This window comes from Euprymna scolopes, chromosome 42 (genome assembly GCF_053919585.1).
Source record: "Euprymna scolopes isolate OS-2025 chromosome 42, ASM5391958v1, whole genome shotgun sequence".
In the NCBI taxonomy this organism is placed as follows: domain Eukaryota; kingdom Metazoa; phylum Mollusca; class Cephalopoda; order Sepiida; family Sepiolidae; genus Euprymna; species Euprymna scolopes.
This window is the reverse complement of record NC_136523.1, coordinates 3,919,935-3,947,500: the sequence shown is the minus strand read 5'-3', so window position 1 is coordinate 3,947,500 and position 27,566 is coordinate 3,919,935. Positions and strand designations below refer to the sequence as shown.

The window sequence follows — 27,566 nt, the reverse complement described above, 5'->3', positions numbered from 1 at the left end:
TATGTGACATTTGCCCTTAAGGTCACACATTAAAGGGATCGTCCATCATTCAGAGCCTATTTTTGAAACTTTTTTACATCCATAAAATATTTTATAGTCATTTGTTTTCCTAGTTTTGCATATAAATTCTAAAATATCTTATGTTTCCCCAAAACCTGTAGCCTTGATGGAGGGGAGACTAAAACTTGCTGCTATGGTTTCAAATGATCTGAAATAACAGCAAGGGGAGACTTGATTCCAAATATTTCTTATATGTTTATATCTCCCCTCTTTGGTTTTCATACATAAAGTAAATTTCACAATGTACAAGGATTATTTGATACTGGAGATATTCATAATCGCACCTTATTTCCAAAAGAGGGGCGATATAACATATGAGAAATATTTGGAATCAAGTCTCCCCTTGCTGTTATTTCAGATCATTTGAAACCATGGCAGCAAGTTTTTGTCTCCCCTCCATCAAGACCAGAGGTTTTGAGGAGATATATATATATATATATATATATATATATATATATATATATATATAAAACAAATCCTTTGTTCGATAAAATACATGCCCATTGGCTGATAGGAAGGGGCGCGGTGGATACTAGAAAGCTGATTGGCCAACTAGAAATCCTCAACATATATAAAAACAAGAAGCAACGACAGAATTCGCGCATAAGCCTGACGAATCCTATAGTTGGATGAAACGCAGAATATTCAGTGTAGCTTAATCGCCATATATATTTTATAAATTACTAACTAGCTCTACCAACGTATTGAGCACTTTTGAAGTAAATAAGTAGTTATATATATATATATATATATATATATATATATAACTACTTCATTTATTCACATAAATTTAATATACGAAAGTATAGATTTATGCGTAAACTTTAAGTATTTACTTCAAAAGTGCTCAATACGTTGGTAGAGCTAGTTAGTAATTTATAAAATATATATGGCGATTAAGCTACACTGAATATTCTGCGTTTCATCCAACTATAGGATTCGTCAGGCTTATGCGCGAATTCTGTCGTTGCTTCTTGTTTTTATATATGTTGAGGATTTCTAGTTGGCCAATCAGCTTTCTAGTATCCACCGCGCCCCTTCCTATCAGCCAATGGGTATGCATTTTATCAAACAAAGGATCTGTTTTAGAACTAGGTTAGTGGTTTTAGATAGACGTTCTCTTTTTTTTTTCTTTTTTTTATACATATAAATATACATATGTGTACACACATACATGCATATATATATATATATATATATATACATATACATATATGTGTGTGATCGTTTATGTATATTCATGTTTATTTAATTTATTTGTTTGTTTTCTATTGTTATTGTTAGTTTTGAAGCTAACAATAACAATAGAAAAGAAACAAATAAATAAATTAAATAAACATGAATATACATAAACGATCACACACACACACACACACATATATATATATATATATATATATATAACCAATAACTTAAAAATTCAAGAAAATGTAATTTCCTACCTTCCTGTACAGTTTGAAAGTTCTGAAAATATTTGTAAGTTTATTTATTTCAATATATATTTTTGCTGATATCTGTTTTTTTAACGAGATACAATTCAAAATGGTTGCTATCAATTTTGGTTTCAGCTCCTATGACTTATAGTTAAAAACTGAGAAATCGAAAATTTTTACAATGCAACTTATAACTGTTACCAACTTCATAAATGTAATTTTCTACCGATCTGTATATTTTTTCACTTACTGAAACTTCGTTTAAAGATTTTTTTATTACAAAATAATTTGCAGTATCTAAGCTTATGGCTGCATGTGTTCAACCATACACTGCTGATCAAAAATTTAAGACCACTTAAAAATCTTTTAAAAAAAAACTTTTTTCAAGGATAGATTTTAAACTCTTCCGACTTATTAATACTACGATCTAGAAGGTTATGGAAACAAAAGGCTACATTCCAAAGATTTATTTTTAAAATTTACAGTTTTATTAAATTAGACATTTTACACATGATCAAAATTATAAGACCAGAGACAAAAATTCTATTAAATTGTACAAAAAGTGTATGTTCTACCTCCACTGCTTTTGATGACTTCAAAAAAATTTTTTTGGTGGGGGAGGGCATGCTAGAAATAAGGGTTTCAATAAAGGTGCGGGGATCCTGCTCCAGTTTCTGAAAATGGCTTCACAAAGTTCATTTTTTGTTGAATATTGTTTGCCATTTCGATAAACCTCTCTTGTCATCCATCCCCAAACATTTTCAATTGGGTGAAAGACCGGCGAGCATGCAGGATGTCCCAAGAGATGGACTCCATTTTCTTGTAGCAAGCTCAAGGACCATCTTGCAGTGTGGATTGCAGCATTATTCTGTTGGAATAACCATCCATCTCCATACAAACGATGACCCTTCATCATCAAAGATGCTTTTTGTAGCATGCTAACATAACCAGCTGCTGTCTGACGACCCTTCACCACCTGGAGTTCCATCGTCCCTCTGTAAGAAAAAGCACCCCATACCATTACGGTCCCTCCACCACTGTGACGTGTGGAAAAAATTTCAAGGGGCATGTTTTTGTCATGCCAATGTCGCTGGAAGCCATCAGGACAGTCTAAATTGAATTTTTTCTCATCAGAAAACAGGACTTTCTTCCACTTCTCAACGTCCTAGGTTTGGTATTCATGACCAAATCTTAAGCAGTCCACTTTGTGACGTGGAAGCAATCGAGGAATTTGTTTACGGTTTTTATTTACCATGCCTTTTTGATGTAAGTGTCATCTGATGGTCATTTGACTGCAATCAGCATCTGTAACCGCCTTAATTTGACTAGAAGAAAGTCCTCTGTCATTCAGAGCAACCCGTCTGATTCTCCTACTCAATGCAGGAGAAATTGGGGGGGGGGGCTATCAAAGGATTTTGCCTTCCATAATTCTCAATGTTCTTTAGAAAGTTGCAAATAACAGTTTTACTGTGATTTACCTTAGCTGCTATCGCTCGCTGTGACAAACCTTGCTTATGGAATTCTAGAATTCGAGAGTGCTGCTATCGCTCACTGTGACAAACCTTGCTTATGGAATTCTAGAATTCGAGAGTGCTCAACTTCGGTTAGTTTTCTTGCTTTAGGCATGGTAACACAGTGATTGCTAATCTCTAACTGAACTTTTTTTTTTTTTTTTTTTTTCTTGGCCTTTTGGCTAAGATAAAAGTGTAGTATCTGTTCCGGCAGATGCTGCACTTAAGATAATTTGTACCAGTCAATGGAGGGGAAACCCTCTATACTGGGACAATTATTATTTTTGGTAACCAGAGTGACCCCTTTTAGGGGAGCTGGTTTTTACCTCACATTAAAAACGGCCTTGTGCCTAATTTGCTCAGTGGGGGAGCAAATAAACACCATCTCTAACTGAACTAAAAACATTAGGATTAAGATAAATCTAACAATTTATACAGTTGGTCTTATGATTTTGTTCTAATTTGATAAAAATGCAAATTTTTAAATAAGATTTCTGGAATGTACTTTTTTGTTTCCATAACCTTTTAGATTGTGGTATTAGTAACCTTAAGTTGGAACAGTTTAAAATCTATCCTTAAAAAAAGGCTTCTTTTTAAAGATTTTTAAGTGGTCTTTAATTATTGATCAGCAGTGTATTTTTTTGAAACTATACAGGGAAGTATTGAAAACAAATTAGAAAAAAAAAAAAACTTACAAATTTTTTTTGAATTTAAAAACGATACAAGCTGGTAGAAGTTTAATTTTTATTGTTTCGTAAAAGTTTTTGTTATATATTTTTTTTTAGATTTTTATTTCTCGGCTGTTAATTATACTGCACTATTGCCAATTTTTCTAATAAAATGTTTTGCAATGTCTTTTATTTGCTATAATTAATGTATTCTTGAAAATGAATTAATTTTTTTTCATCTAATTTAATCTGAATGAATAGCATACTTAAACAAATGTGTTGATGAAATGTGTAAATTGTAATAAACAGAGTTCTATATTTAATCAATTTATTATGTTTTTATGTTGTTAACTGGAATAGTCTTTTCTATTTATACTCTTTAAAATCTTATATATATATATATATATATATATATATATATACACACATTTATTACATATATATATATATATTATATGTATATGCATATATACACACATAATTTAACGGTTGAAATTAGCAAACAGGGGTAAAAATTTATTTTAATAAACATTTCTATTTACTAAAATTGCGAGGAAGGTGGGCTCTCTCTACCGTGCTAGAAAACTTCTAACACCCGAAAGTATCCTGTACCTCTACAAGGCCACTATTCGCCCATGTATGGAGTATTGCTGTCATATTTGGGCTGGTGCATCAGCTACTAGTCTCTCGCTCCTTGACAGGGTTCAAAAGAGAGTCGCAAATCTGATAGGCCCTAAACTGGCATCTAAGCTTCAGCCTCTGTCCCATCGTCGAAACGCTGCATCCCTCTGCCTGTTCTACAAGTATTATAATGGTGAATGCTCTGATGAACTGCAAGCACTTGTGCCCCCACGACGTAAACACCCTCGACAGATCCGACAAGCTGCAAAATCCCACCCCCACACTGTAGAGATCCCTAGATGTAAAAGATCTTTCTACTCCAGTAGTTTCTTCCCCAGAACTGCTAGACTTTGGAATTCACTTCCAGGTCCCTGCTTCCCCAACAGTACTGACGTGCAGAAGTTCAAGTGTAACGTGAACCGACATCTTGCTGCCCAAATCCCTACATAGTACCCCAGTAGTTGTTGCCCCGGATAGTAGCCCCCTACACCAAAGTGGCAATTTGCCTTGTTTGGGGTGAAAAATGTAATTAAAAAAAAAAAAAAATGTATATGCATATATACACACATAATTTAACGGTTGAAAATAGCAAACAGGTGAAAAATTTATTTTAATAAACATTTCTATTTACTAAAATTAAATTAAATTTTTCAAATTTTCAAATAGTAAAATACTCACCAGGAAATACAGACATTTTTTTTCTTCTTTTTTCATGTTATGCTGGTGGTAAAGCCTGGCACGTCTTCAGTTGATGAAATGTGTGAATAGTAATAAACACAGTCCTATAAATTTAATCAATTTATTATGTTTTATGTTGTCGACTGAAATAGTCTTTTCTATTCATACTCTTTAAAATCTTTGTGTATATATATATGTATATCTATCTATCTATCTATCTATCTATCTATCTATATATAGTCTTTGAAGTTTTTAACATTTGAAACTATACAAAAAATCACTTTTTATCATTTGTTAAAAAAAAACATCTAGTCAGTAAGTCATTTAATCACCTGCAATCACTGCATCAACTCTCTCGAATTTACTATAATACCAATTTTTTTTATTTTTCAAGGGATCATCAGTTGTTTATCATGAAACACTGTTTCGGGGATTTAAAAACAAAACAGTATATTACATCATGGCTCCCCAGCAGTGTTGATCAAACACCACCACCCTTAATCTTAGGAAGAAGACATGTTACAAAAAATTTTATCCAATTTCCTATTCTTAATTGCAAATACTAACCTTTTCATAGTATAAAAATGAATTTCTTACCTGTGCGATTCATCAATTTCCACATTTAAAATGGATACATTTTTTAATTTTTTAATTTATCAGTCTTGTATTTATAAGATATATATATATATATATAATTTAACGGTTGAAAAGAGCAGAGAAGTGAAAAATTTATTTTAATAAACATATATCTGATATAATTTAATTTAATTTTTTAATAAATAGATATTTATCAAAATTAAATTAAATTAAATTCTGGTGATGAAGCCTGGCACGTCTTCAGAGGTTGGAAGTTGAGGATGAATGACGCCTAAATGTTCGCTAACAGTTTGAAGCACTGATCATACGCATAGGTCAAAATAATAATAGGAAATCCACTGTTTAAGAAGCGCTTCCTATTCAGAATTTAACCGCACGAAAAAAGAAAAAAAAAACTGTCTGAACTTACTGACGAAGAATATTTTACTATTTGAAAAATTTGAATTTAATTTTAATAAATAAATTTTGCACATGTTTCGTTTTTTCAACACTAAAAATCTTTAATTCTATATATCAAGTGCTTCTGAAACAGTGAATTTTTTATTATATATATATATATATTTGTATATTTCTGCAGCAAGTCATTATTCAAGCACGTCTGATTGTACACGACAGAGTTATTCTTTTTTTCTGATTTTTCTGGATATCTTTTCTATTTGCCAAGCAATCTTTTTATTTCAGCTGGCACGTTGTATAAAATGGCGCCCACAAGTTGTTGTCCAGCCATATTCTTCTCAAGCGCTTTCTATCAGTGCAACTTTTGGGCGCCAGTTTATACAACATGCCAGTTGAAATAAAAAAGATCACTCGGCGAATCAAAAAGATATCCAGAACAGTCGGAAAAAAAGAATATATATGTGTGTGTGTGTGTGTGTGTGTGTGCGTGTTGGGAGAAGAATTAGAAGGCTACCACAACGCAAATAAATGGAAAGTTGTTGGTGTTTAGAATGGAAGATAAAAACAAGTGATTTTCTATAAATTTATACGTGTGTGTATGTTATCAAAAGTAAATCTTAATTGAAAAATAAAACATCTACACAGTAACTGTGACAAAACGTCAAGAGAATTTTTAGTATTTAAAGGTACTTGAAGCATTATTTTAAAAAGAGGATTTTTTGGGAAATTTATTATGGAACACGATTACATATATATATATATATATATATATATATATATACAAAAAATCACTTGTTTTTATTTTCCATTCTCAATACTAACAAGTTTTTATTTCTTGCATTGTGATAGCCTTCTAATTCTTCCCTACTTCAAATAAAGTAAATCTCACTATCATATATATATATATATATATATATATATATATATATATATATATATATATTGTATCCCTTTACTTTAATAAATACATGAATAAATAAAAAAATTAAAATTATAAAATATAAATAATAAAGTAATAATAAAGTAACATAATAAATACATAATTAAACCAAAATAATTTAAAATTATAAAATATAAATAATAATAAAAGTAACATAATAAATACATGAATAAATTAAAAAAAATTAAAATTATAAAATATAAATAATAAAGTAATAATAAAGTAACATAATAAATACATGAATAAATTAAAAAAATTTTGAATTATAAAACATAAATAATAAAGTAATAATAATAAAAGTAACATAATAAATACATGAATAAATTAAAAAAATTTAAAATTATAAAACATAAATAATAAAGTAATAATAATAAATACGTGAATAAATAAAAAAAATTATAAAATAAAAAATTAAAATTATAAAATATAAATAATAAAGTAATAATAAATACGTGAATAAATAAAAAAAATTATAAAATAAAAAATTAAAATTATAAAATATAAATAATAAAGTAATAATATAAATACGTAAATAAATAAAAAAAATTATAAAATAAAAAATTAAAATTATAAAATATAAATAATAAAGTAATAATAATAAATACGTGAATAAATAAAAAAAATTATAAAATAAAAAATTAAAATTATAAAATATAAATAATAAAGTAACATAATAAATACGTGAATAAATAAAAAAAATTAAAATTATAAAATATAAATAATAAAGTAACATAATAAATACGTAAATAAATAAAAAAAATTATAAAATAAAAAATTAAAATTATAAAATATAAATAATAAAGTAATAATAATAAATACGTGAATAAATAAAAAAAATTATAAAATAAAAAATTAAAATTATAAAATATAAATGATAAAGTAATAATAAATACGTGAATAAATAAAAAAAATTATAAAATAAAAAATTAAAATTATAAAATATAAATAATAAAGTAATAATAAATACGTGAATAAATAAAAAAAATTATAAAATAAAAAATTAAAATTATAAAATATAAATAATAAAGTAATAATAAATACGTGAATAAATAAAAAAAATTATAAAATAAAAAATTAAAATTATAAAATATAAATAATAAAGTAATAATAAATACGTGAATAAATAAAAAAAATTATAAAATAAAAAATTAAAATTATAAAATATAAATAATAAAGTAACATAATAAATACGTGAATAAATAAAAAAAATTAAAATTATAAAACATAAATAATAAAGTAATAATAATAAATACACGAATAAATAAAAAAAATTATAAAATAAAAAATTAAAATTATAAAATATAAATAATAAAGTAATAATAAAGTAACATAATAAATACATGAATACATAAAAAAAATAAAATAATAAAATATAAATAATAAAGTAATAATAATAATAAAACAATAAAGAAAAGCAAATAAAATACACACTATTAATGCTAGATCTAAAATTTATTCACCACAGAATTAATTCCAACGGCCATATTTTACACCTTTTATAAACAAGTAAAAAATATAATAATAACAATAATAATAAGCCCCTCCCCCAACAAAAAATGATAGTTTGTAGTTTCCACATCAACTGGCACCATACAAAATAGTTGAGAAGGGTCAGGGAGGATAGAAAAACCGAGGAGAGAAAGCACGAACCAAACCTTCACTGGATGAGTGCAAAGACAACTGGGACATTGCGGAGGCTTATTGTCATGCAAATTCCGGTGAAGGTCTTTGCCACAGAAATCAATGGTAAACAGCTGTTGTGATAAACTAAATTAATTTGTAAAGGTTATTGAAAGAGGTGGAGAGTATGGATATCAGGGGAGACTTATTATCACCTAGATTCTAAGAAACACCACAGGTTGTTGACCGACAAAAATTTTTAATGGTGGCCTGTGTGAAAACTCCTAATGAGTACAAATAATAATAAACCAGTCATTTGAAAACTGCAACAAAATTAAAAAAAAAAAAAAAATAGAACACTACAGGGAACCAAGAAAACTGAAAACACAAAATTATAAGTAAACTATACCCCCATCCCCAAATGGTGGCGTTGGCATACACTCACCCCACACCAAATAGTTGTGAATGATCAAGGAAAATGGAAAAAACCGAGGAGAGAAAACATTTACCAGACCTCCAGTAGATGAGTGCAAATAGAGTCGGAACCTTTGGGAGGCTTGTTGCCACCAAAATTCCAGTGAAGACTTTATCGTCATTGTCAGCAAGAAGTGAATGTTTACCGGCTGTTGTGATAATACAAATCATTCGTAAAGGTTATCAAAGCAAGTGGGAGTACTGGGAATCTGGGCAGATTTGTTGTCATTCAGACTCCAGGGAACACTACCGGTTGTTATCAGTGAGCTATCTCTAATGATGGCCTGTGTGAGAACTCCTAGTAAGTACAAGTATGTATGGAGTATTGCTGTCATATTACGCCGGTGCATCGGCTACTAGTCTCTCGCTCCTTGACAGGGTTCAAAAGAGAGTCGCAAATCTGATAGGCCCTAAACTGGCATCTAAGCTGCCTGTTCTACAAGTATTATAATGGTGAATGCTCTGAAGAACTGCAAGCACTTGTGCCCCCACGACGTGAACACCCTCGACAGACCCGACAAGCTGCAAAGTCCCACCCCCACACTGTAGAGATCCCCAGATGTAAAAGATCTTTCTACTCCAGTAGTTTCTTCCCCAGAACTGCTAGACTTTGGAATTCCATTCCAGGTCACTGCTTCCCCAACTGTACTGACATGCATAAGTTCAAGTGCAACGTGAACCAACATCTCGCTGCCCTAATCCCTAAATAGTACCCCAGTAGATGTTTCCCCTGATAGTAACCCCCTACACCAAAGTGGCAATGTGCCTTGTTTGGGGAGAAAATGTAATAAAAAAAAAAAAAAAAAAAAAAAAAACAAGTAATAAAAATAAGAAGAAGAAGAGAAAGAATTATTATTATTATTATTATTATTATTATTATTATTATTATTATTATTATTATATCTCCTTATTCTCTTGAAACAGGGAACACTACAAGGTATTGCTAAATTATGAACGAATTTGCGAATATGCAAAAGTAATAGAAATATGTAAGCAAGTTGAATCGAACAGTTTTTTGTTTTTTTTTACACGGTGGTCACCACTTATCAAGGCCCGGAAGCCACTCAGGAATGAGGGTTAATTCCAAATACAGTACGTTAGTGTGGAGATTTGATGGAGTGTTTACTTAAGGGGGCGGTTCATTAGGAATTTGTTAACGTTGGACTTGAAGACATCCAAGCTGTAGTCAGGTGAGAAGCAGGCAGACGGAACAGAGTTCCACAGGCGTGCAGTTCTAAGAAAGAAGCTTTGTTCATGGAATCCACGTTTTGATTTAGGCACAGATAAAGAGTGGGGGAAATTTTTCACAGTGGATTCAGCTAGACGGGTGTTTTTCGTGAAAGATTGGCGAGGGGGGACCAGAGATTGGAGTTCAGATGAGCACCTGCCATGGAAATAACAATAAAACAAAGATAGGCTCACAGCATCTCTTCTGTGGGAGAGAGGTTGCAGGGTAGAGAAAAGGGCATCTCCCACTAAGCCACAAAGTCTATTTTGTACTCTGTCAAGGCAGGATAGGCTATTTTTAGCAGCTCCTGCCCAGATATGGCAGTAGTACTACATCCTTGGACGTACTTGGCTTTTATATAGATAGAGAATTGCATCAGTAGTGAGATATCTTCTGGAGTGGTAGAAGGATCCCACCATCTTTCTAGTGACCTTGGCAACAGACTTGATGTACGTGTTCCATTTCAGATCAGGAGTAAAGGTTTGCATTTAAACTTGGCCATATATGTCTGTATGCATTATTCATCCACCGAGACAAAGATTTTACTCCTTGTAAACCATCTGTATGGGAACTAGTGAGTGGGTATTAGTAAAAGTAATAATAATAAATGAGGTTGTACTTTTCATAGGCGATTATGTTTAAACACACCGAGAAAAATAATCAAACAAAATAAAACAATGATTTTAGTATTTAAAGTGGGGGATCAGTTTCTGATATAAATTTACTAGTATTGAAGTGACATTTGCCCTTAATACTAGTAACATATAGTGAACACTCCTACAGATTCAACAAATTTATTTATTATTATAGATTTTGTATATTTTCCTTTAAAACCTTTTCTCTTAAAATCTGGATACTTGTATGTTACATTTGAATGAGAACAAGAGTAAGAGACAACTATGAGGAAATAAACTGGATAAAAATGATTCTACTTAGATTAATAAGTAATTTTACAACCGGAAGAATTATTATGAAAATTGAGACTTTTTAATATATTTTAATGAAGATTTTTTTTTTTCTTAAATAATACTATTGTTAATGGAGTTCTCGGTTCATCCGCTGTACTTTGCTTGGTAGGCTGCTATAAAGCTGAAATTAATTCTTTGCATACAAAAACAGTATAGATATTTCGTTAATAGAAATGTATACGTTGTTATAACTGAGATCAACAATATAAATTATTTATTTAAGAACTAGCGGGAATTGTTTGGCCTTGCTCAGTTGCAAAATAGGTTTAAATATATTTTACTTCATGCAGATTTTTAATTTAATTTTATTTATTTTATTTTTTTTACATAGGCATCACCACATTATCAAGGCCAAGAGGCCACTCAAGGATAAAGGGTTAAAGAGTGTACATTAGAAATTGGACAATATAGTAATCATTAGTAATGAAAATTTGGTAAATTTGATAACTTATATGGAACGGCTCATCAAGAACTTATTTACGTTAGACTTAAAGACAACCATATTGTAGTCAGCCGGAAAGCAGGAAAACGGAAGACAATTCCACAGGCGTGCAGTTCTAAGAAAGAAGCTCTGTTCATGGAATCTACGTTTAGGTTTAGGCACGGATAAAGAGTGGGGGGAATTTTTGATAGTGTTTACAGCTAGACGAGTGTTTCTTGTGAAAGTTTGGCGAGGGGGGACCATAGATTGAAGCTCAGTCGAACACTTTCCATGAAAATAACGATACATCAGAGACAAACTCGCAACATTTCTTCTGTGAGATAGAGGTTGCAAGGAAGAGAAAAGGACATCTCCTACGAAGCTAAGAAGTCTATTTTGAACTCTATCAAGGCAGGCCAAGTCCTTTCTAGCAGCTCCTGCCCAGATGTGGCAACAGTATTCCATCCTTGGACGTACCTGGCTCTTATATAGATAGAGAATAGCATCAGCAGTGAGATATCTACAGGATCGATAGAAAGATCCCACCATTTTTCCAGCGGCCTTGGCAACAGATTTGATGTATGTGTTCCATTTAAGATCAGGAGTAATGGTCAAGCCAAGAAGCTTGTCAAAACTTGAGGCCTCCTGAAGACGAGAGCCATTCATTTCAATTGATGCCAGATGTGGGTCAGAATGTTGATGATGTAAAGAGAGAAGCTTGGTTTTAGATGCATTAAAAGTAACCAGCCACTCCTTACCCCATTGTACTACGTGCTCAAGATCAGAGGAGAGAGATCCCTATTGAATATTATATTTACCTAATATATAGTAACTCATTTCAAAAGTTTAAAATAAAACTACTTCAAGAAATGCCATCAATTAGAATTAAAACCTAAATATTTAGCGCCCCAGTCATCTTCCCTACCGTTTGAGCCATCAATAGACAGATAATAAAGATTTTAGATCTTTATTATTAAGTTAAGAACTAATTTGCGAATATGCAAAAGTAATATAAATATGTCAGCAAGTGGAATTGAACAGTTTGCATTTCAACTTGCCCATATATGTCTGTATGCATTATTCATCCACCCAAACAAAGATTTTACTCCTTGTAAACTATCCTTGGCGTACAATTACTATTTCCTGTTAATCCCCCACTCTTTATCTGTGCCTAAACCTAAACATAGATTCCACGAGCAAAGCTTCTTTCTTAGAACTTCACGCCTGTGGAATTGTCTTCCGTTTTCCTGCTTTCCGGCTGACTACAATATGGTTGTCTTCAAGTCTAACGTAAATAAGTTCTTGATGAGCCGTTCCATATAAGTTATCAAATTTAGCAAATTTTCATTACTAATGATTACTATATTGTCCAATTTCTACTGTACACTCTTTAACCCTTATCCTTGAGTGGCCTCTTGGCTTTGATAATGTGGTGATGCCTATGTAAAAAAAAAAAAATCTCAGTGGTATGTGACCAGTAGTTTAAGAGTTCATCAGTTAAATATTTTCGCATAGACATACAAACATACATACAGTTACTGTTTTATTTATATAGATTTTACGACTGAAAGAATAACTATGAAAATGAGGATGTTTCAATGCACAGACCTTTTTTAAATAATACTTGTGTTAATCAAATTCTGGGTCCATTCTTTATGCTGTGTTTGACAAGCTGTTATAAAGCAAGCTGAAATTCATTTTTTTGCACATAAAAACAGCATAGATATTTCGTTATAATAGACACATAATTTATTATAGCTTACACTGTGAGTCTATTATCTTGCTAAGTTATAAGCTTAGAAGCACAAATGGTACATCCATGTTCTGATTTTTCACTTCAAAAATATTTTTCATACAAAAATATTCCAATTAATTCCTATACAATAGCACTAATCCAATTATGAAGTCTTAATCCAAGGATGAGTTCACTTATTGTGTTTTTCACTGTTTCTTTTATTATTATTTTACTTCAATTAGTTTTATTTTACTCATATTACGTTTTAGGAAGCTAAATTTTTCCACATAAAAACAAGCCTGTCTTGCTCTGCTCTTGGGAATACTCATCAGTGTGGCTAGACAGTGAGACTAGAAATTCCAACCCCAGTGATTGACATTCTGTACTTTACTAAATGAATGCAGCTATTTAAAAGTGAGAGGAATTGTTTAATTGAAACTATTCATTTATTTACGTTTTTCCGAAACTGATAACTGAAAGTACTCTTTTACAGAAGATTAGTGCTTTTATGCTTAGTTAAAAATGATCATTTCCTTCCCTACTATTATTTAAAATCAACAGATAGTGTAATGCAATAGCTTTACATGCAGAAGACAAATGTCATTGAAGAATTTTTTTTTTTTTTTTTTTCAGTTGTTTTTATGAAATCAAGGGGTTCATTCCTGGAGCTTACACTTGATTCCACTACGATTTAACTTTGTATCTGAGGGCGCTTTTATCTTACTTGAGCCTCGAATATATTATTTTTCTTTCTACCCCATTTCTCATACCTTGAGTAGGCGAAACAGTGAAGAATAATTTTCTTTTCCTCAACAGACCATTTTATGAGATTATAATTTCTTTTTTTGGTGGACTTTGTTTGGTTTTTCCGCATTCCAAAACTAGAATTAGTTTGGTCTGGTCTGGTCTGGTGGAGTATCCAGCTTAGTGTTGTTACTTGTGGTAACATCACTAGGAGAAGGTGCACCGTTGTTTTCCTCATATGACACAGTGCATAGCCATACTGAGGGGATCTTTTTTATTCTGGGCGACATCCTGCCAGTTTGTAGATTTTGAATTTCTTTTCAGTTTAGTTCGAATGTCTGATCAGTATTTACTTCAAATTTAAAGTATGCTCATGTCAGAGTGGCCGACAAATCCCTGTACAGAGAGACAAAAAATACCTGAGGTTGGTATCTAGTAGGCATTTAAGTCCTCTCCAGTAGGCATTCAAGTGTTCGACAGGTTGTGAGCAAATAAGCTGAAATTAAATAAAACAAAAAAAGATGATATTTTTTTTGTGAAAATACCTGCGTGTTCACTCACTGACATGAACGTGCTACACATACAAAGAGTCATCATACCAAGCAAAACCAGAAGTCCAGCTTATAAACAAATAATGTCTATTTAATAAAGGAGGAGTTTACAATAAGTATGCATCTACTTAATCGAATAATTTCCGGCTGACTACAATATGATTGTCTTCAAGTCTAACGTAAATAAGTTCTTGATGAGCCGTTCCATATAAGTTATCAAATTTACCAAATTTTCATTACTAATGATTATTATATTGTCCAATTTCTACTGTACACTCTTTAACCCTTATCCTTGAGTTGCCTCTTTGACCTTGAAAATGAGTTGATACCTATGAAAAAAAAAAAAAAGAAAAAGTCCAATGTGAACAAGTTCTAATTGAATCGTCCCCCTAAGTAATCCAAGTTTCAAAATTCCCACTGTTTACTATGCTAAAATCACAATGACTAATGTATGCCTATTGACCCTTATCCTTGAGTGGCCTCTGGGCCTTGATAAGTGGTGACACCCTTGTAAAAAAAAAAAAAAAATAAATAACAGACTTGCAGCAAAAACACGTAAGGCACATTACAGAGTTGTTTTGGCAAAAAGCCCTCCGAGTGAACCGCTCAGCCTGAAGATGCATACTCTTTGAGCTGCCTCATAACTATCCCAAAAATCAACTGCCCCCTTCAAACATTCAGCTCACACTTTCTTCTCCCCTTCCTCTTCTTAAAGACCCGATTCTGTCTGCTTTCCTTTCCGTATCCTTAAATCTTTTCACTATTGCCTGGGTCTGGTCATTTGTTAGTGGGCATTGTTTGGTGGAGTGGAGACATCTGCTAAACACCACATCCAGACAGTCTTCATTCGTATGTATTTTATCTGGAGCCCATCTAGGAAAATTTCTTTTCCCACAAAGAATGATCCCAACGTGACTTTCTTATTAAATGAGAGACATACTTTTTCAAACAAAGAGAATACCTCTTAGGTGGTCTGACTCTGACCAGATATACTTTTAGCTCTCTGCACCTCCTCTTCTGTTTTTGGTCAAGCATCTATCACTGCAACATCTGCCCATGTTTCACACTAAATGTTTTGAAAATTTATATATATATATATATATATATATACTCTATTATAATTTATATATATATATATATATATATATATATATATATATATATACTCTATTATTTTTATTAAAATTTATATATATATATATATATATATATATATATATACTCTATTAAAAGAAATAAATGATAGCACTTCAGAGTTAGGTCCTGGATATGAGCTAAAACTATATCCGATGGTGAGCCCCAGCTTGCGGGCCTTGGGGAGTGTGGAGCCATCCTTTAATTGCCATTGCTCCCAGGTCCACTCTTACCCGGAGTGGTAGTAGTATCTGTTAGGGTCCCAACTATGTGTTAAATAGAATCAGACTTAAAAAAACAAATATACTCCATTAAAAAATCGTTCCTCAAAATAACTAGATTCGGCATCAAATAACCTGTAAAAGGGTTGATATGCCGTAAAACAAAAACAACCAACTTCAAAGTTAAATAAAATTTCATTAAATCATCAAATCAATAAGAAAAACAAACCTCTTTAGACCATGGCATTTAGAAACCTAATGCTTCTCATCAGAAGAGGAGAGAAATAACCAGGTTTATATATACGAAAAAAGCTGGCATAAGGACATTAACTTAAAAGCGATATGAACATACACTATAACTACATAGAAAAAGAAAAAATAGTAAGAATAAGAATAGAAAAAAATGAACATATAGAGACGTATATAGAATGATATGCAAGATACATATGGAAAAACATTAAAATACATACAGAGTGCAGTAAAGCATACAAAGAAAATATAAAACTTCAACAGTGGGGAAATTAAAAATGCATATGGTAGATATATAAAGGTATACATATAAAAACATAAGAGTAAAACAAAAAATAAAATTTAAAATTGAATGAAATAAAAAGAAAAAAGATAAAAAAGAAAAACGAAAGAAAAAATAAAATAAAATAAGAAAGAGAAGAAAATATGAATTAAAATAAGAAAAAAATGAATTTAAATGAGAAAAAGAAATACAAGATAAAATAAAATTTAGAAAAAATAAAACTAAAATAATATAAAAAGGAAACAATAAAACAATAAAAACAATAAAAACAATGAAAAAAATAAAAAAAATACAAAAAAGTAGTCCAAGCTTTAGACATGTAGCAGAGTAAAATCGGTAAGAAATCTCCAGCGTTTTTTAATGCCCTATCCAGCATTGATAGAGTTCAAAACCTGTTCTGAAACCTAGGCGGTGATATCCTTTTCTCTTCGCTGTAACTTCTTTCCCACACAAGAAACGTTTCGAGCTTGTCTTTGCTCTATAGTTATTTTCATGTACTCCACTGAATTCCAATTTATGTTTCCCCCTTGCTAAACTTTCACAAAAAAAACACTTGACTAGCTACAACTACTATAAGTGATCGATTTACCCACTTGGCCTGCCTTGATAGATTCAAAATAGACTTCGTAGCCTCGTAGGAGATGTCCTTTTCTCTTCCTTGCAACCTCTATCTCACAGAAGAAATGTTGCGAGTTTGTCTCTGATGTATCGTTATTTTCATGGAAAGTGTTTGACTGATCTTCAATCTATGGTCCCCCCTCGCCAAACTTTCACAAGAAGCACTCGTCTAGCTGAAAACACTATCAATAATTCCCCCCACTCTTTATCTGTGCCTAAACCTAAACGTAGATTCCATGAACAAAGCTTCTTTCTTAGAACTGCACGCCTGTGGAATTGTCTTCTGTTTTCCTGCTTTCTGGCTGACTACAATATGGTTGTCTTCAAGTCTAACGTAAATAAGTTCTTGATGAGCCGTTCCATATAAGTTATCAAATTTACCAAATTTTCATTACTAATGATTACTATATTGTCCAATTTCTACTGTACACTCTTTAACCCTTATCCTTGAGTGGCCTCTTGGCCTTGATAATGTGGTGATGCCTATAAAAAAAAAAATTCCCCCTTGTTAAACTTTCACAAAAAAAAACACTCGACTAGCTACAACTACTATAAGTGATCGATTTACCCCACTCTCTATCTGTGCCTAAATCTAAACGCAAATTCCATGAACAAAGTTTCTTTCTGAGAGCTGCCCGCCTATGGAACACTGTTCCGCTCTCCTGCTTCCTAGTTGAATACACTATAGTAGCTTTCAAATCCAATGTAAACAAATTCTTGTTGAGCCGTTCCCATAAATTATCAAATTCTTCCAAATTTGCACCATTAACAATTATTACATTACTACCTTACATTCATTAATCCTTAACCTCGAATGGTCTTCGGGCCTTGATAAGTGGTGACTCCCAAGTAAAAACAAAAAAGGGGTAGTCCAGATGATATCAAGCCAAAAGATTAAAAAAAAACCCTCCAAGATGGATACATTATAAAATTAAGTTTAGAGGCTCAAATATTAAATTCTTCTGGTTTTTTATTTCAGAAACATTTCATATGCAAAAACGCTCATCCCATGAGCAATAGGCAAGTCGAGTTTATTTGTGCTTGAGGTTTTGAACATTGCCAAGGCTGCTGCATGGAAAGTGGGCTCCCTCTTCCGTGCTAGAAAATGACTCACACCAAAGAGCATCCTGTACCTTTACAAAACCACAATTTGCCCGTGCATGCAGTATTGGTGCCACATTTAGCAGGGCTACCCGGCGTTGCTCGGGACCGTATAAACAATGAAAAAACAAAAGCAGATATTGAACATATGTTTTATTCTTAGGGGAGAGGAATCTTTCACATCAATGTATTATTTGTTTTATCTACCCTAGGACTGGTATTGTTCATGTTTTATTCCCAAAGAAGAGTATCAAATCTGATAATCTTGCACTGTCAGCCAAGCTCCAAACTCTGTCACATCGTCACATCACTTAGCCTGTTTTACAACTACTTTAATAGAATGTGTTCTGATGAACTGATAGCACTTGTGCCCCCTTCAATGTACATACACTCGACTGACTCGACAAGCAACAAAATTTCACCTCTTCACTGTTGATTTTGGAAAGTTTTCTACTCTAATAGTTTCTTCACTAAGACTGCTAAACTTTGAAATTCCCTTCCGGTTTTCTGCTTCCCTGTGTGGATTTACATGCAGTTTCAATGTAATGTGAAAAAACATCTTGCTTCTTAACTTCCCTTATACGATCTCAAATATTAGTCCCTTACAATCCAAGTGGCAACATGTCTGAAAAAGAGTTTAAAAAAATATATATTCAAATGTAAAAAACGTCCGTTCAACATGAGCTCTATTGGGACCACTCCAATCTTGCTAGATGCAAATGTGACTTTTGCCTTGTATGAGTTGACATCCTAATGTGTTTCAACCAAATCTCAATTGTTGCCAGATGACACCAATAGATGGCGCCACATGAGAGCTGCTGCTGATTATGATTGATGATGAGGTGGAGCACGTGGTTTTCTGATTGCAAGAAAGCAATAGATGGAGTAAGTTTTAGGGAGCTTCTGCTAAACTAGCAGAGCGTTACCATTGTCAACTAAGGGAGGAGTCCATGAGGTATTTGCATACAGTGTGATGATGTATGGAAATGAAACCGGGCCAATTAGGATTTAAAACATCCGTTGCATGGAGAGAAATGATATCAGTATAACTTTTCCTATTTTTTATTTTAATTTTCTTATCACTTTGTTTTTGCTGGGGATGGAGCAATCTACCGGATGCCAGACATTCTCTCGTTAGTTTAGTTACTCCAACCAAGAGATCTTTTTAAGATTCTAACCGTCTCTTTAAGTGCTATTGTTTGTATTTCTCTTGCACTTGGTTCACCTGGTATATTCACCAGATAGATTTTGAAATTCTTTTTCATTAGCCCGGTTGTTCCTATAATGACTCGTATGCTTGATATCTTCTTAAGATTTCAGTTTCTTTTCATGTCGTACATAAGTCTTTAATGTGAGTGCTAAGGACGGAATTTAAATCTAGACAGTATAGAAAAATGTATGAAGAAGAGTAGATTTTTGGGGTTAGCAGATGTAGAACAGTTAAGTTAGCAAGTCCAGTTCACAGGAGAAAAGCCAAGGAAGGGACAAAGTGATAAAAATGGACCCATGAGGGATAAATAAAAATCAGGTAAGAGAGAGGATATTATATAAATGGATGTGTAATGTGAGTTTAAACACAAATTTAGTTCTGATAACCTCAGAGGAAGATTTAATCTGGACAATATAGTGAAGATGTGAACAAAAGAATAGACCTTGATAGTCACAATATTTCCCCCTTCTTTACTCGTGATTAGCGTTGGGATGATTTATCAGAATTGGGAATCGGAAAAATCAGAAGTTTTTTCGATATAAAAATTGGTATCTGAATCGGTATCAGAATCAGAAAAAATCGTGCATATCATCCAATACCAAAAACGATACCTTTAATTATCTTTTTTATTTGATTTTGTTTAAAACAAAATCGCTCACTGCTGGTCGTAATAATAAAATATTTATTGATTTTAAACTACTAGTAAAGCTTATATCTCTAGATCACCCCCACACAAATGTTTTTTTTTTTCATTTGAGAAAATATATGCACATTTTACATGTGTTTTTACGGTAATTGAAAATAAAATGACAATTTTAGTTGAATATTTAGAGATTTATAAAGAATTTGAGTCAGTAATTGTATCAGAATCGGGAATTTAGGACGGAATCAGTAATTGTATTAGAATCATGAAAAATATTGGACTCTTCCCATTACTACTGGTGAATCGCTAAAACATTATCTTATTTCTCAAGTGGTCATGGGTAAAGTAGGAGTATATTTGATTACAGAGTGAAAAACTCCTTATTTATATATGCATAATAAAAAATATAAAATACTGAAAAGGACTAAGTATTAGAATGCATTAATCTTTGTTTTTTACAATATGGATCAATACTTGCCATCTTCTGACTGAGAAAACAGATTTTTGGATCTACCGTTTGTTACTGAAGCTGTTAATGTCAAAAGTACATGCGAAAAACTGCTTCTATTTTATATATGAAGCATGTAGAAAGCTGTATACTAACTAGTGTTGGGGCGATTAATCGGAATTGGGAATCGGAAAAATCAACAAATTTGGGGGTATCGGAATTGGTATCAAAATCGAAAAAATTGGTGCTTATTTTCCGATGCCAAAACCATTCTTTTAATTGTCTTTTTTATTTGATTTTGCTTAAAGCAAAATCTTCCATTGCTGGTAATAATGATAAAATAATAAATATTTATTGATTTTAAAATCCCAGTAAAATATAGGTCATACTCCACTGGGAAAATTTTACGTTCAGGAAAATATCTGCATATTTAACATGTGTTTTTTTACAGAAATCGGGAGAAATAACAACTCTATAGTTAAATATTAAGACATTTATAAAGAATCGGAATCGGTAATTGTATCGGAATTGGGAATTTCTTACAGAATCGGTAATTGTATCAGAATCAGGAAAAAATATTGGAATCGTCCCATCACTAATTCTAACCAACTTTCTTCTTTCATATACAATTGTGTTCCTGCTAATGCAGATTCGATTTTTCTTGCCGAACGAGTTACTTGTAAATGGGCTGCAGACATAGCAAACTTGTAAAGAACAATTCTTGCCTTTTGGCTAGGAGCAAAGTGTAATATCTGTTCTGATACTACATTTAATCTTTTCTGATCTCAGTCAGTTATCGCAAAATCTCTCTGACTTAGGTAATTTTATTTTTTGTTTCCCTCCAGAGTGCCTCTTTTGGGTAGCTGGATTCTTCCCAAATTAAAAAGTGACCTTGTACCTAACTCTGCCCTTCTGAAAAGGCACGTAATTAGGAACTTGCAAGGCTAATGTCCACAAAAATATAATTGAATGACATAATGCACACGCCGTCTATTTGAACAAGATTGATTGAAGCGTGAGATTCCCTTTTCAGAGCAGATGCAAAAGGGGTTTTGCAGTTTCGTGGCTAGGGTTAGTGAAAACAAGATGAGTTGTTCAGAAAGAGACAGTAGAAAGAAAAAGAGAGAGATAAACAGAGAGAGAGAGAGAGAGAGAGCTCATAGAAAGAGGAAGATACATGGAGAGAGTGAAAGTGATAGATAGATAGTCGTTTATAATTTTTTTTTCTTTTTACAAGGTAAAATCTCAACGTATATCAAATTTTAAACGAAAACAGTATTGCCAATTGTCAGGTGATACCAATCATGATGCCATACTAAAGGTTTTAAGAAAATTCCAAATTTATATAACATGCTGCTACTACTACTACTACTACCCTTCCTCCTCCTCCTCCTCCTACTACTACTACTACTAATAATAATAATAATAATAAACACATGTTTATAATTTGTGTAAACTTACTTCCAAGTAGTCTAACGTAAATAAGTTCTTGATGAGCCGTTCCATATAAGTTATCAACTTTACCAAATTTTCATTACTAATGATTACTATAATGTCCAATTTCTACTGTACACTCTTTAACCCTTATCCTTGAGTGGCCTCTTGGCCTTGATAATGTGGTGATGCCTATGTAAAAAAAAAAAAAAAAAAAAAAAAAGATCCAAAAATCCGAAACCTTAGAGTGCAGAGCTATCCCCTTTTTTCCTGCCAAAACATGGCGACTTTTACACGTGATGAAAGTCGGAGGTGACATCCACCGAAACGTTGTTCGGATAACACTCAAGATGAGACCAATTGCCTTGTTAGTCCAAATAATACAAACATTCATACCTCATCTCATTTCAGAACTGTAAAGACATGTATCATTTGGAAGTAATTCCACCAACTATATTTCTAATGGCCATTGACAGGAGCTCGTGTAAAAGACCGTTTAAAGATATAGTTGTTTATAACTTAACTAACATTATGGATCCGTGCACTCTCTCAAAACTATAACAAGAAATTCTGTAGACTTCTCTGTTCTTTTCCATTTCACCTCAGAAATACCTTTCATGCAAAAAATACTCCCACCACAAAAAATTAAAACTAATGCTTAACACTTAATAATTAAAAACAACCTTTCAATCGTTATTTCATCAAACCCATGCTTGACCTTGTGTCTAACATCTTCGAAAGGAAGTAAAGAAAATAAAATGCTAATACTTCTAGTATGGTCATACTCGGAAGAATGACGACACCTTAATTTATAAAAAATATAATAACAGTCTCTTGTGAGTTTTGCTGCGGAGCAACGATGAGTCTAATGAGTGGAGTGATAATGCCCTAGTAGTAGACACGCACACAGTAATTCGGCTACTAACTCTCGACCTGTATTCATTCAAACGAAAACTAATTCTTAACTCAATTCAGGCCGCTGTTATGTAATTGCCTGTGGACTTCGGCATCTGATATCTTTCTCTTTTAACAATCAATTCCAAGCCTTTATCCCGTGCAGCTGCACTCATTAAGTTTATTAAAACTGGCCTTTTCATTAAGTTTATTAAAACTGGCCTTTTCATTAATTTTTTTAAAACTGTCCTTTTCATTAAGTTTATTAAAACTGGCATTTTCATTAAGTTTATTACAACTGGCCTTTTCATTAAGTTTATTAAAACTGGCCTTTTCATTAAGTTTATTAAAACTGGCCTTTTCATTAAGTTTATTAAAACTGGCCTTTTCATTAAGTTTATTAAAACTGGCCTTTCGAAATTTCAATTTTTTTTTTTTTTTGACGTTCAAATGTCGTCAGATTCATTTGCTTTTGTTTTATCCAAATGGCCTTTCAAAATTCTTTTTGATTGACGTTTGTTTGTTTTTCACTGAATTCTTAGGATTTTCGATACACACGACCTTGATTATTCAACATTCCGTTCCTTCTCTTCCTACGACTTATAATAAACATTAGAAGACATTTTCACTAAACATATTTCTAAAAGTCCTTGACAGGAGCGTGTGCAAAAGAGTCTTTAAAATATACTTGATTATAACTTAACTAACATTGTGGACCCATTCTCTAAAAAATAAGATAGGCGTCAAAACTCAAATTCTAACATCCTTCTTCACCAGACATTTCTGTGTTTAATTTTATTATAACTAACACTCTGTTGTGGGGGAACCACCCTCTGAATGGACTCAACTACCGTCCATATATACCGGAACTCTTAACGCTCTCAGGTAGGGCTCTAGTTCCGGAGTTAATCTCGCCTGCTCGGTGGAACGCAAAACACTTTTTTCTTTCTGTAACCCTTTGTTTGTCTTTTATTGATACACGTCTTGACTTACACCGTTGTTCTGTTTTTATTGTGGATAATTCAGAGTCATAACACACTGCAAGTTTATTTACTAAGAAAAATAAGATAGGCATCGAATCTCAAATTCTATATCCTTGTTCGTTCGATTCACATGTTTGTGGTTTTCCACCTCGGAAACATTTTTAATCCAATTCTCTCCATTCTTCTTCAATGTCACGTGACCAATCCAACGAACTACAGGTGTTGAGACTCACATTTAACATTTGAAAGTCTGTATATCAAACACGACTTGGATATTCCAAATTCACAGGCATAATACTTGAAAGCCATCAGACGACACCTCAAATAATTTCCAAACAAAACTCAATGTAATAAGTCACCGGTCCAAACCAATCATGGTGTCATATTTAAAATATTCTGAAAAATTCCAAATTTGTCTGAAAACATTCTTGTTGATTAATCGGAATCGGGAATCGGAAAAATCAACAAATTTGGGGGTATCGGAATCGATATCAAAATCGAAAAAATTGGTGCTTATTTTCCGATGCCAAAAACGATTCTTTTAATTGTCCTTTTTTATTTGATTTTGTTTAAAGCATAATCTTCCATTGCTGGTAATAATGATAAAATAATCAATATTTATTGATTTTTAAAATACTAGTAAAACTAAAATCTATAGAACATCATCCTCCACAAGTGTAATTCTACGTTTAGTAAAATATCTGTATATTTTTTTTTGTTTTTTTGTTTATTTTTTTTTTATGGAAATCGGGGAAAATAACAACTCTATTTAAATATTTAGAAATTCATAAAGAATTGGAATCAGTTATTGTATAGGAATCGAGAATTTAGTACGCAGTCAGTAATTGTATCAGAATCAGTTAAATATTGGAATCGTCCCATCGCTAATAACTAGTACTACTATTATAACTACTACTACTTCTACTAGTAGTATAATACTATTACTACTAATAATAAACATATATCAAGAAAATCCAGAATTTGCACTTAACCTCTCTGGATATAGTCTGCATTACTATTACTACTATAATTAGTACTATTATTACTACTCTTCCTCTTCCTCTTCCTCCTACTAATAAATATAAAATTCAGAAATTGACCTGACTTATGCTAATACAACGACTACTACTATTATAACTACTACTACTACTATAACTCACTATTACTACTACTACTACAAATAATAATAATAATAATATAATGATAATAATACTACTAATAATACTAATAAACATATATCAATTAAGAAATGTTTAGGAACAATTGAAGATGTATATAGTTGTTACAGCTACCGTAAACGCCTCTAAAATTTCAGCTTTTAAGTTAGCAGTCTTGAAAACAAAAATTTAAGTTAGCAGTCTTGAAAACAAAAAATTAAGTTAGCAGTCTTGAAAACAAAAATTTAAGCTAGCAGTCTTGAAAACAAAAAATTAAGTTAGCAGTCTTGAAAACAAAAATTTACGTTAGCAGTCTTGAAAACAAAAATTTACGTTAGCAGTCTTGAAAACAAAAATTTAAGCTAGCAGTCTTGAAAACAAAAATTTAAGTTAGCAGTCTTGAAAACAAAAATTTAAGCTAGCAGTCTTGAAAACAAAAATTTAAGCTAGCAGTCTTGAAAACAAAAATTTAAGTTAGCAGTCTTGAAAACAAAAATTTAAGCTAGCAGTCTTGAAAACAAAAATTTAAGCTAGCAGTCTTGAAAACAAAAATTTAAGTTAGCAGTCTTGAAAACAAAAATTTAAGCTAGCAGTCTTGAAAACAAAAATTTAAGCTAGCAGTCTTGAAAACAAAAATTTAAGTTAGCAGTCTTGAAAACAAAAATTTAAGCTAGCAGTCTTGAAAACAAAAATTTAAGCTAGCAGTCTTGAAAACAAAAATTTAAGTTAGCAGTCTTGAAAACAAAAATTTAAGTTAGCAGTCTTGAAAACAAAAATTTAAGCTAGCAGTCTTGAAAACAAAAAAAGTAATGAAATAAATTTGTCGAAAAATTATGTATTAAAATCTAATATATTTTTTTAATTCTTTTTTTTCTTTTTACCTCTTCCTTTGCATATCTGTGGCAACCCTGCTCCAAAACAAAATATATATTTATACATATATATATATATATACGTGCATACCCGTACATACATATATATTTATATCTATATATATGTGTGTATTTCAACAGGGAAGACGGACGGGGATGACATCACGGAATCGGCACTGACGCAACCCTTACTAACAACGGACATCATCGTCCCGAGCACCCAGGTAAAGATCTCCCAGGTTGACACTACAAAATATATACACGTCCAGCACAACGGGGCGTCTGTCCGAGTTTTCCGTGAAACATCGGTCTAGAAACCTGTCCACACTCACATGAAAAAAAAACTAAAAAAAAAAAAAGAACATTACTAACCTAGTATTACCATTTCTATGACTGTCTCTCTTAATACAATTATAACTATTATGATTACCTCTGCCTAAGAGGCCATGTTTTCGGTCGACTTTGTAACTATGTATGTTTGTTATTTTTTTTTTTTTTTTGTGTACGGCCTAGCATCCACATCGCTTGACCAATCGTCACCAAACTAGGTCAAAATATCGGTCATGGTCTAACTTTGATTTGATTTAAGGATATCTAGATGAAAGGTCAAGATCAAAGTTAAAGTAATAGTTTTGGCGAAAGATCTGGTCCTGTTAACCGTAGAGACTCAGTATTTGGCCCAGATTGTGACCAATGACGTTCTGCACCTTATATGACCTCGATCTTGATCTTGAATAGTTCGGTCACAGTCGAAATTTTTACAAAATTATAAATTCCGATTTTTAAAAAAAAATTTGATGTATTGATCTGATGCTTTTTGATAACATGCAAAGTTTCAGGTTGATCAGATTATAATGTATTCGACAAGAATATATATATATATATATATATATATATATATATATATATATATATATATTAATATATATGTGTGTGTGTATGTATACATATTTAAATATGTACATATATATGTGTGTGTATATATGTATATATATATATATATATATATATATAAGTATATAAATACACACATATATAGGCACACACAAACACACACACACACATATATATAGATATATATGTATGTACATAAGTTCTTGCTCTGATTATTAATTTTTATTGTAAAGCAAATTTAAATTTATAGAAGACAATACAGTGCAGAGGTGTAACGGATAGACACAAACTGAAATTACTTAAGATATGATGATGGAAGCAAGTATACAGATTCACCTTTACTAGTACAATATATATATATATATAGAGAGAGAGAGAGAGAGAGAAATATTACATACTATTAACCTGGAATGTATATATATATATATATATATATATAGAGAGAGAGAGAGAGAGAGAGAGAAATATTACATACTATTAACCTGGAATGTGTATATATATATATATATATATATATATATATATATATATATATATATATATATATATGGGTGTATAGTTTGGTTTCCTAGATGTAGATCCACTGACACTGTGTTTATTAAAGAGTGCTCAATAGAGGACAGAGCAATTACATAGACTATTTATTAAACAAGCATTATTGGTTACATATGTGCGTACATGTGTCAGTGGAATCCAAATTCATAGAGCGCACCTCATCAGACATGTTTGTCTTTTATTAATTGAGATTTCACTGAAGCATGTATGCACATATGTAACCAA

General features: G+C 31.7%; 1 protein-coding gene and 1 pseudogene across 4 annotated transcripts in view; both read left to right on the top strand.

Annotated features, from left to right (window-relative positions):
* Positions 1-26,351, top strand: part of LOC145266913 (inositol polyphosphate-5-phosphatase A-like) — a 729,402-nt gene extending 703,051 nt beyond the window's left edge. For 2 of the 4 annotated variants that reach the window (XM_080122706.1, XM_080122705.1), the window contains one exon: positions 26,034-26,351. In XM_080122706.1, coding sequence (XP_079978832.1) covers positions 26,034-26,206 — 173 coding nt within the window. In that variant the 3' untranslated portion in view covers positions 26,207-26,351. The remainder of the gene's footprint in view (positions 1-26,033) is intronic. The other 2 variants (XM_080122704.1, XM_080122703.1) reach the window with 1 other exon arrangement.
* On the top strand, positions 3,167-3,379 carry LOC145267317 (U2 spliceosomal RNA; annotated as a pseudogene).
* Positions 26,352-27,566: the final 1,215 nt, after the last annotated feature.